At 38.2% G+C, this 17,535-nt stretch overlaps 1 protein-coding gene across 2 annotated transcripts in view; it reads left to right on the top strand.

Moving 5' to 3' along the window:
- Positions 1–17,535, top strand: part of RPGRIP1L (RPGRIP1 like) — a gene marked incomplete at both ends in the record, with an annotated part of 83,335 nt that overhangs the window by 39,032 nt on the left and 26,768 nt on the right. Inside the window, 7 exons of one of the 2 annotated variants that reach the window (XM_084257406.1) lie at positions 2,050–2,201; positions 3,745–4,123; positions 7,290–7,477; positions 7,604–7,687; positions 12,166–12,264; positions 12,713–12,875; positions 15,204–15,277. In XM_084257406.1, the coding sequence (XP_084113532.1) occupies positions 2,050–2,201; positions 3,745–4,123; positions 7,290–7,477; positions 7,604–7,687; positions 12,166–12,264; positions 12,713–12,875; positions 15,204–15,277 (1,139 nt within the window). The remainder of the gene's footprint in view (positions 1–2,049; positions 2,202–3,744; positions 4,124–7,289; positions 7,478–7,603; positions 7,688–12,165; positions 12,265–12,712; positions 12,876–15,203; positions 15,278–17,535) is intronic. The other variant, XM_084257407.1, reaches the window with a different exon arrangement.

Here is a 17,535-nt window from a genome sequence, read left to right as displayed (position 1 = left end):
TAGAGCCAGAGCGGGGAGCAGAGCAGGCAGAAGGACTGAAGTACACTGCTGAGGGGAGCAGCGGGCGGCAGGAGAGGTCTGCGCGCCATGTGGGACCCTCCTCCAGTGCCCGGGGAGCAGCCGGGGATCAAACTGGTGCTGCAGAGGCTGCGGGCAGCTTTGCAGCCCAGCGCTCAACCGCTGCGCCACCGGGGAGGCCCCAACATAAAATATTTTTAAAAGAACTTATCATACTCTCACTGTGACTAGGCCCTGGGAATTTAGTGGTCAGCGGTAAATAAAACAAAGCCCCTGCCCTCACATGGCTTACCGTCTAGAGGAGAAGACAAGTATTAGAAATACACACACACACACACACACACACACAAATATATCCATGCGTATGTGTAGACACACGCACAGATATATAATCAGATGTGAAGAAAAATGATCAGGATAAGAGAGGACAAAGAAGGAGGTAGAAGTTTACTAATTCAGATGAGAGCTTTTCTGAGGAATGACACTGATAAAAACTTAAAGAATAAGGATCCATGCCAGGAGTCAGGGTGAGAACGTTTCAAGCAGAGAAAACATCAAGATTGAAGACCTGAGGGAGGAGAAAACCTGGTTTGAGGAGCAGCAGGAAGGCCAAGGGCTAGAGCAGAGGTGAGGTAACAGCACCAGGCAGCAGCCAGGTCAGACTGTGGAACCTTGTGGGTCATGGTGAGGAGTTTGGGTCTTTTTTTTTTTTTATTTAAAAATTTATTTATTTATACAAGCACTGGGTACAGTCGGAAGTGCGGGAGGGTGAGAGATTCTCCAGAGCCAGAGCGGGGAGCAGAACAGGCAGAAGGACCAAAGTACACTGCTGAGGGGAGCAGCGGGTGGCAGGAGAGGTCTGCTGCTCCATGTGGGTAGCTCCCTGGCTGGGGATCGAACTCATGCTGCAGTGGCTGCGGATAGCTTCACAGTGCTGAGACTTAACCCCCTGTGCCACCAGGGAAGCCCCAGGAATTTTTTTAATGATGGCAAATTTGAATCATGTTTGTATGTAGATGAGAATGACCCACCGGCAAGAAAGAAATTGATAAAGGCGGAGAACATTGGGGTAATTTTTTTTTTTTATTTTTTTTTTTTTTGTGGGACCCTCGCCAGCAGCCGGGGAATAAACTGGTGCTGCAGCCTCGCAGCCCAGCGCTCAACCACTGCGCCACCAGGGGAGGCCCTGGGGTAGTATTTTTAATAATATGGCATCCTAGGAAAGTTAACATATAGAATATTTCACCATAACAAATACTGAGTGCTCGCATTGTCCTAGTCCCTCTCGTGGGAATGTATCCATGGAAAGCGCAGCCCTTCCCTCGGGAAGCGGCAGAGAAACAGACTGGTGAACGGTCCTGCCGAAGCAGTCAGTGCCCCAGTGAGGACATAGTCCTCCTTTCTGGAAGTGAGAGCTCTTAAGTTTGCAGAGGCCTTAGCATGAGTCTTCACAGAGGAAGAAATAGGAAGACCTGTGTGAATGGAAGACTGTCGGGGGTGCTCTGAACCAACTTCACGCGCGAGTGTGTTGCACATGCCCAGCTACTGCGGGTCCCCTCTGCTGTGACACAGCAGGGTCCTGGGAAGGTGCCAACGACTTCTTGATATTTGATTGTATTGTGGAAGATCATAATTGTGAGGTTTCATATTGCATCTCAGACTGCACTGAGTGCAGCTTGTTTAAAAAAAAAAAAACAGTACTGCAGCGTCAAAAGGAATCCATGGAGTATTTGATTCAATGGTTTTGCATTTTTCTTTGTGTATTAGGAGGATTGAAATAGTATGAATTCCCGTCTCAAACAGTGTTTGACGTAGTTCTCTAATAATATTTAATATCCAGTGAAACTCATACTTGCAGCAGTAATTTTATTTTCTTCATCTGTTCCTCGCCCATCACGTTATTTGTGCAAGTCATATTATTTTACTCCATACAGAATTTATAGTCTTAATGCATAACGCCATTGATAGAATTTTTGCTTCTATGTATTTTAACTTGTAGGAGTATTTTAATAGTTATGCCTTGATTTGTAGGAACTAAAGGAGAGATCCCAGGTTTTGGTACAGTGGAATACTGGTTTCGATTAAGAGTTCCCATGGATCAAGCAATTCGACTGTACCGGGAACGGGCGAAGGCTTTGGGATACATAACCTCAAATTTTAAGGGACCAAATCAGATGCCGTGGGTAAGCTTGGCTGACTTTAAGACCCTTTTCTGACTCTGAAATTTCATGATATTTCTTATATGTCATGCTTTAAACTGAAATCATTTTCTTTTACAGCCATCAAGTGGCTTTAAGCTTTTTTTCTTTTGACATAATCATAAGCTTACATGAAGGAACAGTAGAGAAGTCTGCGCCCCTTGACCCAGCCTCTCCCCAGTGCAGCATCTCACATAACTAAATAGTCCAGCAGGAAGCTGGCTTTGGCGAGATGCTCTTACCTGGGCTGCCGACCCACTCAGATTTTGTCTGTTTTATCAATATATGCGCTCGTGTGTGTGTGTGTGTGTGTGTGTGTGTGTGTGTGTGAAGTTGTATTCATTTCTATCCTTTTTGTTTTATTTGCTAGATGGAATTAGTTTCTGTAACTTTCAGATAAAGAGCCGTGACAAGTATAACATTGATTCCCAAACTTAAGAAAGAATAGCCCCTGTTTCCTATGGATCATCTTTCCGAACTAGTATTCTTCAGAACTCTCTGGGAAGTGCTGTCACAGAAAAGGAAATTCGAAATAGAGAGACCAGATTACTTAGTGTTGTGGTTTAAAGGTTTTTAGACTCAGTTTTTGGCTCAACTGTGCCATTTATTCGTTGGAATTTCAACTTCTGTGGGTAGATTTATGGGGAGAAGCTATGAGAGTACTTTTTAAATCATTGCACTCAGCCTTTCGTAGCTGAATGTTAACTCACCCTGGGAAGCAGCGCTGGGATTCCCTTTCCAGAGTTCCCCTCTCCGCACCACCAGATGTCTCCACTAAGGAGACTATGTAACTATGGTTCCATTTTTCCTTCTCCAGTAAACGTCTCTAAAGTCAGACACGTAATCCAAATTCAGAAATGCAGTGAAAGAAAGGTCTCTTTGTGGAAGGCAGAGAATTCCCCAACACTGTCTTGAAACACTAGCGTCACTCCACCTCACTCGCAGTAGACTGAACTGTCAGTGCAATTCTTCGCTAAAATCTTGTGCACTGGCTCCCTGAGTAATAGTGTGAAAAGTGATCAGAGAGTAATTTTAGCTCTGCCTGTCAATGGAACTCCTCTTGCCCATTCCTCTCCTGAAATACCCTCCCAAGTCTAGCTTTTTGTCCTCTCTGGGCTTTTTCTTTGATTCTGTTCTGTTATTTTTATGGCAGTTGAACTTTAGTAGACTGGCTCGGGTATCTGCTTCCCCAAACCCTATGGGTTCAGGATGAGGCTGACCCAAATACAACAAAAGCATCTCTCTGGGTGGGCCCCATCAAAGAACATTAGATTACTCATTTCTCAGTTTCGTTTGGTTTTAACAGCAATCTCTGCATGTCTGCTCAGTCCACTGTGTTTGCTGCTAATCACATAGCAGCATCTGTACATGTTGGTTTTGAATAAGAATAATCTTTTACTGAGACAATGACTGCAACGTGAAAATATACAGCTTTTTATCCATGTACAAAATTATTTTGTTTGGGGGTTGGTAGCTGCTGTGTATCTTTTAATGTATTACTATAATATAAATATGTATGTTTTTCCAGTTAAGTCAGCAAGCACCTAAAACCGCTCAGCTCAGTTCTACAGAGTCCACAGATGGCAACTTAAATGAACTTCATATTACAATAAAATGTTGCAGCCACCTGCAGTCCAGAGCAAGCCACCTTCAGCCACACCCATACGTCGTGTACAAGTTTTTTGATTTCGCAGACCATGATACAGCAATTATTCCCAGTAGCAATGATCCACAGTTTGATGATCATATGTGTTTCTCAGTGCCAATGAATATGGATTTGGATCGATACCTTAAGTCAGAGTCTCTGAGTTTTTACGTGTTTGATGATAGTGATACGCAGGAAAATAATTACATAGGAAAAGTCGCTGTGCCCCTGATTTCACTGGCACATGACAGGTGTATCTCAGGTAAGCCCATTTCTCAAATCTATAAAATTGTAAAAACAAATTTAAATTATATCTCAGTCTATACAGAGCTTCCTAAACTTCTTAGATAGTCTTAAACTTTCAATCTACAATTTTGGGGTTTTTTGAGTTATTTTCTTAGTAGTTTTCTAGGGATTATAATAGGTATCATAATTTCTCACAGTCTACTTAAAATTAATACTAACAACTCAATTAAAATTAAAACATACATATGTAAAGTCAGGGGCCTCCCCGGTGGCGCAGCAGGTTGAGTGCTGTGCTGTGAAGCTGTCCACAGCCTCTGCAGTGTGGGTCCAATTCCCAGCCGGCCAGGGAGCTACCCACATGGCGCGGCAGACCTCTCCTCTCTCGCCCGCTGCTCCCCTCAGCAGTGTTTTCGGTCAGTCTGCCTGTTCTGCTCCCCACTCTGTCTCTGGTGAATCCTCTCACCCTCTCGCACTTCTGGCCTGTACCCCAGTTCTTGTATAAACAATAAATCAATCTTTAAAAAATAATAAAGTATATATTTTTTAAAAATATGTAAAGTCTGCTTGAATATAAGTTCATTCATTCCATCCCCCCTCCTTTGTGCAGTGGTTGCCGTATATCTGTGTAATAGCATATAGTACACCTGTTTATGTTACAAACCCAGCAGTGCCGTGTTGTAATTATTATCTTATAGACCTTAAGTCCTTTAAAAAAGTTAAGAGGATAGAGAATATATATAGTCATAGTAGATTTTCGTATTTTATGTTTCATCATATATGACATATATATTTATATATGTGTGTATTTATATTTTATCAATTCTGACTTTTTTTATTTCTTCCTGTGGATTTGATACTGTCTGAAGTCCGTATGTATGAACCCCATTTGTATGAACTCCATTTCGTCCCCCTCCTTTGTGCTGTAGTGCTCCTATATTATTTATCTTTGTATATTATGTCCAAGAATATGGACTACAGTAATTGTCTATGCAGTTGTTTTTTAAGTCAGGTAAGAGAAGAAATAACGGAAAACATTGGTACCGTTTTTCATCACTATCTTCTTTGGGTCCCTTCCTTTGTGTTGGTTTGAGTTACCCTGTGGCGTCACCTGCTGCCAGCCCGAAGAACCTCCCTTAATGTCTTGCAAGTCAAAACTGCTGACAGAGAATTCTCTCAGTCTTGATATCTATGAATATCTTTATTTTGCTTTTATTTTTTTGAAGGATAGTCTTGCTGGATATAATATTCTTAGTCATTCTGGCACGTATTACATCTGGTGAAAGCCAGCTGTTATTTTTGTTATGGATGGCTTGTATCTGATGCTGTTTTCAGGACTAACTGGTTGATTCATTTATATTTTGGCTTTCAACAGTTCAGCTATGATGTGTCTATGTTTGGATCCTGTTGTGTTTATCCTGCATAGAATTTGTGGAGCTTGTGTGTAGCATACTGTTATATACCAAATTTGGGGAGTTTTCTGCCAATATCTCTTCAATTGTTTTTCCTGCCCTTTCTTTTTTTTCCTTTTATTGGATTTCTGTTACTGTATGTTCGTGTTTAATGGTCTCCCACTGGTCTCTGAGGCACAAAAGACCTCTATGCCTGACCTCTGTGTTCTTTTTTCCTTATTTTCCTCTTCAGAATAGATGATCTCAGCTGATGAATCTTAAAGTTCATTGATTCTTTTCTGTGCTGCCAGCTTAAATCTCCTTTTGTTCCCACTATGTTGAATTTTTTTTCATTTCAGTCATTATACTTTTCAGCTCCAGAATTTCCTTTTTTGTATTTTCATTTTTATATTATATTATGTTTTATGTCATTGTCTTTCCTTTTCAATTTTTCCGATATGGTTTCTTTTAATTTTGTGCATATATGTATAATAGCTGCTCTGAGGTCTCTGTCTGCAAAATCTAACACCTGGACATCCTCAGAAAGTGTGTACTGATAGAATTTTTTCTTTTTTTTATTTGTTTTCACGGGACTTTTAGGACACTATATTATAGCAACTCTGAATTCTAACCTTTCCCCATCCCATCAGTGGTTACTGTTGCTGTTTTTGTTTGTTTGATGATTTGCCTGGGTTAATTCTGTAGTCTTTTTCCCTCATTATAGCCACTGATGTCTGTGCTAATGCTTGCTTCTAGTTTTAATTTTCAGCAGTCAGTAAATAATTGGTCAAAGGTTGGGCTTAAAAAAGCTTGAGCTAGTCGTCACCCACACTTTACCTTGGCAGTGCCTTCAAAGTTCAGGCAGTCTACAAGCCTCATGCTCAATGGTTGATTTTGATAGGTTTGTCCAGTGTTACCATTTTTTTTTAATAGAAAGGATTTACTGAGCTCTTCAGTCAAGCATATGAAAGTCCCACTGATTTCTAATAGAAGTGTATCACATCCCTGTCCTCCATCTATATCCAATTTTTTAACTACAGTGTAGAGTTGGTTTGTTTTTTCTTTCCCAATCAGCCATTAAAAGAAATGTCGGGAACTTGAGAATCTAGTAAGGTTCCTAAATTAGTTATGCTTGAAATACGTTTTTTCAAGTCAGAAAAAATCTGGTCTAACAATAAAAGTTTGTGAATCAGTGTTACAGATTCAGCTAGGTGATATTTTTCATTAGTGTTATGTGTTTTGGGCTTATTTATATTATGGACTTTTTTTGTTGTTGTTGTGCTACTTATTAATTTAAATTAATGTAACTGATCCCAGTAAAATATATTTAAAATTATAATAGAATTATATAGTGATATAAAGACTTTAGATATATAAATTATTTGAAATTTTTAAGTTTTAATGTATTCTCTATAGAGACAGGTCTTTTGCAAGAATATTCAAGGCAAAATGAAGATAGATATTTGAGCTTTATCCCAGATAATGACTTCGAGGAAGACTTGAAAATCTGAATAATCTCTGAATTTAATTTTAGTGAATTAAAATATTTATAAGTTAATTTTCTCATCTTTGAATTAGACCTTAGCATCTGAAAGCAATCTGCCTGAGAGATGAACATATCATAGATCCTTTTGTCTTCATTTTATTCTCTACCTCCTTTGATTTGTGAGTGAATGCCAAAATTATTTTTTAAGTTATGAGTAGTACTTTTCATCTTTAATTCTTATGGTAATAAAAGTTACTGTAGCATTAATTTCTAGCAAAAATAATAAAATTATTTTTGTAATTTGACAGGAATATTTGAGTTAAGCGATCATAAAAAGCTTCCTGCAGGAACCATCCATGTTATATTGAAATGGAAATTTGCTTATCTTCCACCAAGTGGATCCATAACAACTGAAGACTTAGGAAATGTCATACGTGAGGAAGAATCAGAAGTTCAAAGACTCCTTCCAGCGTCCTCTGTCGGCACTCCAGTTGTAGTGAGTAACACTTTGATTTCCTATAAAACCTAAGAAATAGCCAAAAAAAAAGAGAGAGATAAACAGCTGAAGCCTTCACTAAACGTACGGTCATCATAGTCATCTTGGCTTATTGGTTTACTTTAGGCTCCGACACCTAAGCCGAGGCAGCGTTTAATACCTGTAGAAAAGAAGGTGTCTTTTGTGGATATCCTACCACCTCAGAGTTCTGTAAGTAGCAAATGCTCAAAATACCCATTTTTTTCCGTTAACATATATTTTTAGGTGTAGAAAATGACCTGTGTTAATTAATCTGAATATTAACCTTAAAATAATTTTATTTTATTGAGTTTACAACACCATATAGGATCACACCCCTTCAGGTGTCTGTTATAACACCACACCTGCTGACAAGGAACCCATAGTCCTACATTTAGTCCATGTGCCCCGCTCCCCGCGTGGCTCTCCCCACTCTGGCAGCATTCATTCTGCAGTTGTGCGCCTCAGGCTTGTTATTGACTTGTTTGTGTCTGACCCTTTGTCTTGTTCCTCTGTATTCCACATGGAAATAAAACCATCCAGTATTTGTCATTTTCCTTCTGACTTGTTTTGCTCCAGCTCCATCCATGTAGTTGCAAACTGCAGCAGTTCATCTTTTCTATCACCGTGTGGTACTCCATCATGTATGTAGACCACATTTTCTAATGCACCGCTCTGCCCAGGCCACCTAGGTCGCTTCCATAATAGTGCTGCAGTGATCACAGGAGTGCATATGTTCCCTTACTGTTCTTACACTTTCTTCAGACAGACACCTAGGAGCAGAATTGCTGGATTGTAAAGTAGATCTTTTCTTTTTTTTTTTTTTTTTTTTTTTGTCTATGTCAATTCTTTTTCTTTTTTTTTTTTTTTTTTAAGATTTATTTATCTATACAAGCACTGGGTATAGTCAGAAGCGCGGGAGGGCGAGAGAATTAACCAGAGCCAGAACAGGGAGCAGAACAGGCAGACTGTCGAAGTACACTGCTGAGGGGAGCAGCGGGCAGGCAGGAGAGGTCTGCGCACCATGTGGGACCCTCGCCCAGTGGCCGGGGATCAAACCGGCGCTGCAGAGGCTGGGGGGCAGCTTCGCAGCCCAGCGCTCAACCGCTGCGCCACTGGGGAGGCCCAGATCTTATTTTTTATATTTTGATAACCCTCCATGGTGTGAGATGGTATCTCGCTGTGGTTTTGAATTGCATATTCCTGATGATAAGCAGTGTTCCTCTTGGCCACCCGCATGTCTTCTTTGGAGAAATGTGTACTTAGTCTTCTGTACATGTTTTGATTGGGTTGTTTTGTTTTTGTTTTTGTTGAGTTATGTGAGTTCTTTGTAGATCCAGGATATCAGCCCCTTACTGGAGATATGGTATATAAATATTTTCTACCACTCAGCAGGGAATCTTTTTGTTTTAGTAATAGTTTCTTTTGCTGTTTGTTGTAATTCCACTTACTTATATTCTTTTTTGTTTCTCTTGCTGTTGGAGATGAATCCACAAAGACATCACTGAACCAGTGTTGTGGAGTGTTTTTCCTTTGTTTTGTTCTATGTATTCTGTGGTCTCAGGTCTTAATCTAATTCTTTAACCCTTTTTTCAGTTTGTTTTTGTGATGATGTGAGGTAGTAGTCTACTTTCATTCTTTTGCATCCAGCGCTCCAGTTTTCCCAGTATCATTCCTTTCTTCATTGTATACTCTTGTCTGCTTTGCTGTAGATTAACTGTCCATTTGTGTGTGGGTTTATTTCTGGGTTCTCAATCCTATTCCATTGTTCTCTGTGTCTGTTTTTATTCTAGAAGCAAACATCTGTAGAAAAGAAGGTATCTTTTGTGGATATCCCACCACATCAGAGTTCTGTAAGTAGTAGACTCTCAAAATACCAATTTTTTCCAGTGCAAATATTTTATATAAATATCACCTACGTGATTAAAATGGAAACAGGTGAATAAAATACTTCTTTTTCTTTTGTAATTTGTTGTTATCTTTGTCATTTGGCAGTATGTGTTAACTTAGATTTTGATTAAAACCCTCCTTTGAAAATATATGTATCTCCAACTTCTGCTCCAATCTTCTGCCCCAAAAACAAACCAAAAAGTTTTCAAAAAGTTGTTTTAATTCTGCTTATCTTTCTCATATTCTTAATTGAAGTCACTCTAGTCAGCCCTTCCTAGTTTTTCTGCAGCTCTACTAGTTACAGATCCTGTCTATAAATGTTGAAGTGCCTCAGTAGTCACTCTGCAAAGCTAGAAGAGTCTCAGTGTATGTCTCAAACGAGGTGTCACCCCCTCCCAAAGTTTTTAAAAGCAGATGTACCAATCCTCCCATCTTTGTAACCTTCTTTCTTCATCTCACTACTGAATTCCATGTTTGTTTTCTTACAGCTTATTTCAAGCCACTGAATGGTTAATAGGAACCTAAAATTAATATGTCAACCAAATCTAATTTTGCAACCCTTTTCTAAAATTTTTCTCTTTTTCAGCTTTTCCTATTCACAGTAAATATTATTATCATTCACGCTGTCGCGTAGTCATGAAATTTTGGAAGTGTGCCCTCAACTTCTCTTTTTCTACCTTCCCACATCCAGTTCATCCACAAACCCTTTCAGCTATATTTTTAGCAATAAGTCCTATATTTGTACTATTTCCACTGTTAACTATTCAAGTCATCATTTTCTTCCATCAACTTTTAAAAATATATATTTTCTTTGTAATTGAAATAAAACTTTCATATGGTAAGGGACACAAATCTTACGCACACAGCTCAATGAATGTTTATACATGTACAGACCTGTGTAACCACCACCCGCATCAAAATATTCTTTCCCCCAAGGCTTAAAATAATTTGATATTTATAGAAAATTGACTATTTATGTGCTAAAAAATGAAGTCAAATAATTATTTGGGTAATTTTTTATAGCTGGTATTTATTATCTGTTTATTATGTGTCAGACACTGAACTAAATGCTTTCTATCCATTGAACTTATTTAATCCTCCAAAAAAACTTGTGTAGTTTATGCTAGAATGTTTTCCATTTAAAGATCAGGAAAGCAGGGCCTCCCTGGTGGCACACATGGTTGAGCGCTGCACTGTGAAGCTGTCTGCAGCCTCTGCAGTTGCGGGTTCAATCCCGGCCGGCCGGCAAGGGTCCCACATGGCACAGCAGACCTCTCCTGTCTCGCCCCCGCTGCTCCCCTCAGCAGTGTATTTCGTCAGTCTGCCTGTTCCCTGCTCTGTCTCTGGTGAATCCTGTCACCCTCCCACGCATCTGGCCTGTACCCTGGTTCTTCTATAAAAATAAATAAATCTTAGAAAAAAAAAAGTAAATACATTATTAAAAAATACATAAATAAAAAAATAAAGATCAGGAAAACAGTGTTTACAGAGATTAAGTAACTTGTTCAAGGTCAGGGTATTAGATCTTGGATTGGGACACAAAGAGCCTCATTCCTGAGTAGATGGTCTTTAATAACAAAAGGCGGAGACCTGTAGATGTTGGTTGCATTGATAGTCTTAATAGCGAAAACTCATGAACTAGTTAAATATCCACAATTAGTAAGATGGTTTACTAGGTCATGGTACATTCACTTAATGTATGCTGTAATTAAAACTAATTTGACCCAAAGTTTCATGTTACAATGCTCTTTTTAATGAAGCAGGATATATTACCTGTTATATAGTGGTATATAGTGGTATATAGTGGTAACAATTACCACTATATAATGAAATGTTTTTTATTTGCATTAAAAACTATAAAGAAATAAAAATCTAGCTAGTTATTAACAGATATCATTCAGTGAGAATGTAGATTAGTATTTGTTTAATGTTTTCTTATTTACCTTTTACATTTTCTATGCTGCCCATTTACTTTTAAAATAACAAAGATAAGGAACTGTATTTTAAAAATAAACATCAATTTATGGACACTGGAAAAATGGTTAATTTAGACATTGATAATACGGTGAGAAGGTGAGGTTGATTATAGAAAGTATATGTCTGGCATATGCAATTTTTTTAATTTATGAGTAATGGATCATCATCATAAAAATCTTAGAAAATGCAAATAAAAATCAACACAGTAAAAATGAAATTAAATTTCCCCAAATTATATGTATATATGCACACTTTAATAAGTGTCTATATATTCTGTATACCAGAGATAGAATTTTGGTGAATTTCCTTTCACACGTCTTCGTATGGAAATGTATACATGTTTGTTGTTTAACAAAACAGGACACAACTATATATTGTTATAACTAGCTTTTTTGCTTAGCACTATATTATATACTCTGCTGTATCAGTTAATACAGATCTGTATTACCATTTTTTCATGGTTACATAGAACCAGTTATTTGGATATACCATATTTTATATGACTGGTGCCCTATTGTTGGACATTTGCATTATTTCACCTTTTTTGCCATTATAAATAATGCTTCAGTGAGCTACACTTGAGATTCTTAAGTAGCATATGTACACCACAGAGAGTATCAACTATTTTACTGAAATACCCTAGCGAAATTCATCATCATAAGGGTAACTAATGTACTTGCTCCTAAGTTTTATTTGTGTGTGTGTGTGTATGTGTGTGCAAAAGCCTTAAGATGACTTGGGATTTAGTAAAGTGTATTTAGTAAATACACTAATATACATGCATATTTTCATCTTAATGTAAGGAGAACTCTACGCCTGAAGATATGAAGGAAATTTCACCAAAAGTCAAACATAAACCAAAAGTAGAAATTAATATGCCAGCTGTTTCACATGTTCCCAAGGTATGTAGTTACATTAAAATTATTTTTAAAGGTATAATTTGTTTCTTAAAGATTGTATTTTTGTATTGACATGGATTGGGATATAATAACAATGATTCTGTCTTTGTATAGACTTCCTTTGAATATAAAGGTAAAAAATATGCAAGTGTAACAGCTACATTGATGCTGATGTTAGCAGGTAGTAAATCAGTATGTGAAAGTATTAATGTAAAATTCATTTTGAGATTAATCCATTTTTCATTCTTATTTTATAACCATCTTTATCTGTACAATTTATTATTTTCTAATAAATCATGTATATATTGCATATTTGTGTATTTGTCTCATGTTTATATGCTTTATTATTCAAGTGCTTCAGCAATAATGCTTTGGGGGGAGTAATGCTAGAAATGTGATTTTACTTAGTGATAATAAATATATTGATATAGATGTGCTTTCATTTCTTCAGGTTTCTCAAGAAAGCGATGAAGAGAAGGTAAAAGAGAATACAGAGAAAATGCCACAAGGAAAAGATGATGATGTATCTTTATTATCTGAAGGTCAGCTTGCCGAAGAAAATTTGACTTCTTCTGAAGATGAGACAGAAATAACTGAGGAATTGGAACAAGAAGGTGCCTTTCTTTTTTAAATTAGTAGCATTTACTTAACTCTGCTTTATTTAACCTGTTTGTTTAAGTCTCACAGAATATCTTCATTTGATCTACTTCTTGATACCTATTTCTTGACAGAAATGTTGTGCTAGAGCTCAGTCTAATCCACTGTGGGCAGGTGGAATTGGTGCATATCTTCTTTTAATTTGGAATACCACAACAGAATGCAAGTATTGTTGCAGACTATTTTCCCAATATTTTAAATGTTTTTTTATTCTCTTTGGCTCAGTATTATCATATGTGGTTATTCTAGAAGAGTATACTTTTTAAAAGCTAAAAATAAAGACTCAGGGCCTCCCTGGTGGCGCAGGGGGTTAAGACACAGCACTGTGAAGCTATCCACAGCCACTAAATCATGAGTTCAATCCCCGGCCAGGGAGGTGACCCACATGGCACAGCAGACCTCTCCTGTCTCCCCACTGCTCTCCTCAACAGTGTATTTCAGTCAATTCACCTGTTTTGTTCCCCACCCTGTCTCTGGTGAATCCTCTCATCCCCCACACCTCTGGCTGGTACCCCAGTTCTGTATGCATAAATAAATAAATCTTTGAAAAAATAAATAAATAAAAGTAAGGACTCAGACCAAAAAAAGAAAAACTTACTAAATGATTTAAATTTATCTCTTCAGATGTATGTTATACACGACACCAACCACCAAGCTGTCCATAGTAAAAATAACTTGACTTTTGTATAATATTATTGGGTAGATTGTTAGAAAGCATCTATAACTCATTCTTCTCTTTTTAAAAAATTACTTTTTAATTTCATACTAGAACAAACTATATTTTTATTTCCTGTTTCTTCTAAAACACTTGGTTTTGTCTGACCCTTTGTTTTGTTTCATATATAAGTGAAAGCATCTGATGTTTGTCTTTCTCCCACTGACTTATTTTGCTTAGCATAATCCCCTCCAGTTCCATCCATCACAAATGGCAAGAGTTTGCCTTTTTATGGCTGCATAATGTTCCATTGTGTATATATATATACCACATCTTAATCCTCTCATCTGCCAGTAGGCACTTAGGTTATTTTAATAGCTTTGCTATTATAAATAGTGCTACAGGGCCTCCCTGGTGGCCTAGGGGTTAAGACTCAACACTGTACTGCTATGGCCTGAGTTCGATCCCTGGCCAGGAAGCTAAACTACATATGGCATGCAGACCTCTGTTGTTACGCCCGTTGCTCCCCTCAACAGTGTATTTCAGTAGATCCACATGTTCTGCTCCCCACTCTATCTCTGGTGAGTCCTCTCACCCCCCAACATCTCTGGCCTACACCCCAGTTCTTTGTCACAATAAATAGATAGATAGTGTTGCCGTGAACATAGTAGTGCATCTGTCCCTTCAAGTTAGTGTTTTTAAATCATTTGGGTAGATACCTGAGAGTGGAATTGCTGAATCATAAGTTGGATCTATTTATAATAATTTGAGAATCCTCCATACTGTTTTCCATAGGAATGGGGCCAGTCTCATTGCTGCCAACAGTGTATGAGGGTACCCCTTCCCCCACCCTTACCAACACTTACTGTTTCAGCTCTTTTTCAGATGGACTGTGAGCTGGTAGATCATTGTGGTTTTGATTTGCATTTCCTCGATAAACTAAATGATGATGAGCATTTTTTCCCTTGTATGGTTTCTTTTTTTTTTTTTTTTAATATATTTTTATTTATTTATTTATTTATACAAGCAGTGGGTACAGCCAGAAATGCGGGAGGGTGAGAGAACTCACTAGAGCCAGAGCGGGGAGCAGAGCAGGCAGAAGGACCGAAGTACACTGCTGAGGGGAGCAGTGGGCGGCAGGAGAGGTCTGCGCGCCATGTGGGACCCTCACCCGGCGGCCAGGGATCTAACCAGCACTGCAGAGGCTGCGGGCAGCTTCACAACCCAGTGCTCAACCACTGCGCCACCAGGGGAGGCCCCCTTGTATGGTTTCTTTAGAGAAGAATGTATTTAGTTCTTCTCCCCTTTGTCAAATGTATAATGTGCAAATATCTTCCCCCACTGACAAGGTCGTCTTTTCATTTTCATAATCATTTCTTCAGTTATACCGAAGCTTTTCGTTTGGGAGAGTCCATTTTATTTATCTCTGCTTTTGCCTCCATTGCTATTGGACACCAGTCCTCAAGGACATCCCTGAAGTCGGTGTCGTGGAGTGATTTGCCTGTTTGCTTCTAAGTGTGGTATCAGCTCTTATATCCAAGTCTTTAATCCATTTTGAGTTAATTTTTATAGATAGTGTGAGATAGTGGGATTACCAGATTTAAACCAATAAAATTTTATTTTTTAACAGATGAAGAAGACAGATCAGCTTCTGACAGTGATGAGTGTGTTATTCCAAGAGCTATCTCCAAGAATACCACACAGGTCAGTACCTTGATGCCAACTAGGAATGTTCTAAAATAATATTGCTTTCCATTCATAGTATATCAGTCATCATACAAGAAAATCTTAAGGCAAAAATATTCCTGGAAAAATTTATTGCATTATCATAATCTTAAGCAAGTAATGATCTAGTACAAGGAAACTTTATTCATACTTTCATTGCATAATCGGTACAACTTATAAACATTATTCTTGCTTACATGTTATGAGTCTGTAACATCACCAGCTTCAATAGTCACTTGCTAAAACCAGTTAATTTCCCTAGCTGCTTTCAGAACCATTATATAAAGATGTATTAAATCTGATCTCTAAAAAATTCAAAGTGTTGGGGCCTCCCCAGTGGCGCAGCGGGTTAAGCACAGCACTGTGAAGCAGTCCACAGCCTCTGCAGCGCAGGTTCGATTCTCGGCCAGCCAGGGAGTGTGTTACCCACATGGCGCAGCAGACCTCTGCTGTCTCGCCCACTGCTCCCCTCAGCAGTATACTTTGGTCCTTCTGCCTGTTCTGCTCCCTACTGTCTCTGGTGAATTCTCTCACCCTCCCATGCCTCTGGCCTATACCCCAGTGCTTGTATAAATAAATAAATCTTCAAAAAAAAAAATTCAGGGCCTCCCCTGGTGGCACAGGCCGTTGAGCGCCACACAGTGAAGCTATCCACAGCCGCTGCAGCGCCAATTTGATCCCCGGCCGGCCAGGGAGAATCCCACATGGCACAGCAGACCTCTCCTGTCGTGCCCACTGCTCCCCTCAGCAGTGTATTTCATCAGTCTGCCTGTTCTGCTTCCCACTCTGTCTCTGGTGAATCCTCTCACCCTCCCTCTCACCCTCCCGCACATCTGGCCTGTACCCCGGTTCTTGTATAAATAAATAAATAAATCTTTTTTAAAAAATTCAGTGTGCAAAGCATTTAAAACTTTAATAACTTTTCTAGGTGAGCTCCTAGACCATTCATAGCTAAGTATATCTTATGATAAACTACTTAAGTTTTTTGATTTCTGGTGAAAAAGTAAAACCTTCTTAGAAGGTAATTAATCTTTTGTAGATACACCATTGTTTTGCTGCATATCGCTAAAACATTATATGCAAATTGAAACTTTGAAAAGAAAATTAGACTTTGATTTATATGAGAAGTGAACAATTTTCTACAGCATTTTATATTGTAAGGGGGGAATTTATAAGATAGATTTAGTAGTGGGGAAGTGCAAATCAAATCCACAATGAGAGGCTCTCTCACCTCTGAGGAATGGGCATAGCAAAGAGACCAGAAACAACAAATGCTCGTGATGGTGTGAAAGAAAGGGGAGCCTTGTACATTGTTGGTGAAAATGTAAGTAAAGAAAAAACTAGTTTTTTCTATTCATGTACAATTACTTTTCCTGAAATGATTAATCATACTCCTTTTTTCCTAATTTCTGCTTTTCTGGTAAGAATTGCAATACTTCTTTCAGCTCTCAAAATCTCGCATTCTTTGCTTCTTCTCTCTGCAGAACAAGCCCATAGAACAGAACATTTCAGTTGTCACAGATGGCCTCAGTGAGATAGAGCAATCCTTTGTTTCTGTGAGTGATAAATATAGATGATTAGTGAATACATATAAAATAGTCCATTTGTCCAAAGTTTTATTATTATTATTATTATTATTAAATGATTATTGATATAACAACATCATCTAATTTATGGCATTCTGATTTATGGACTCTTTATTGTTCAAAATTGATAAATTGAGATAGGAATCTTACATATGGTTACCTGAAGATTCTGAATTCAAGTAGTTCAATACAATTTAATTTTTTACTTGATCAAATCTGAAATTGTTAAATTATCAAACCAATAAATAGAAATCCTTTTCCCTCTGTTAGAAAATTTGGGAAGTCATTGGGAAAATGGATCCCTTGTGATTAGTTGTTTAAATCCTTATATTAGTCGGGGTTTTCCAGGATAATAGAACCAATGGGATATGTGTGTGTGGCTATATGATTTAGCCTTTTGACAATGAGAGTATGAAAAATGAGTCCTGGAGTCTTAAGAAGGTAGGTACCAAGGCATATATATTCACTATGTGTTCATTAGTCAGTCTACAAATAGCATGATCCCTCCTGTTATAACTCAGAGATTCCCAGGGAGTAACTGTCCTGCAGTTTGTATCACTCCCTACCAAGTAAGTACAACATTCTGGCCCTACTTTCAGGAAGCATCTACATTAATTGGGAAGATGAAAACTCAATTACTAATTCCAATAT

This window comes from Talpa europaea (genome assembly GCF_964194135.1).
Source record: "Talpa europaea genome assembly, chromosome: 16".
NCBI lineage: Eukaryota > Metazoa > Chordata > Mammalia > Eulipotyphla > Talpidae > Talpa > Talpa europaea.
Note: the sequence above shows the minus strand (reverse complement) of the source record. Positions and strands in the feature narration are given on the sequence as shown.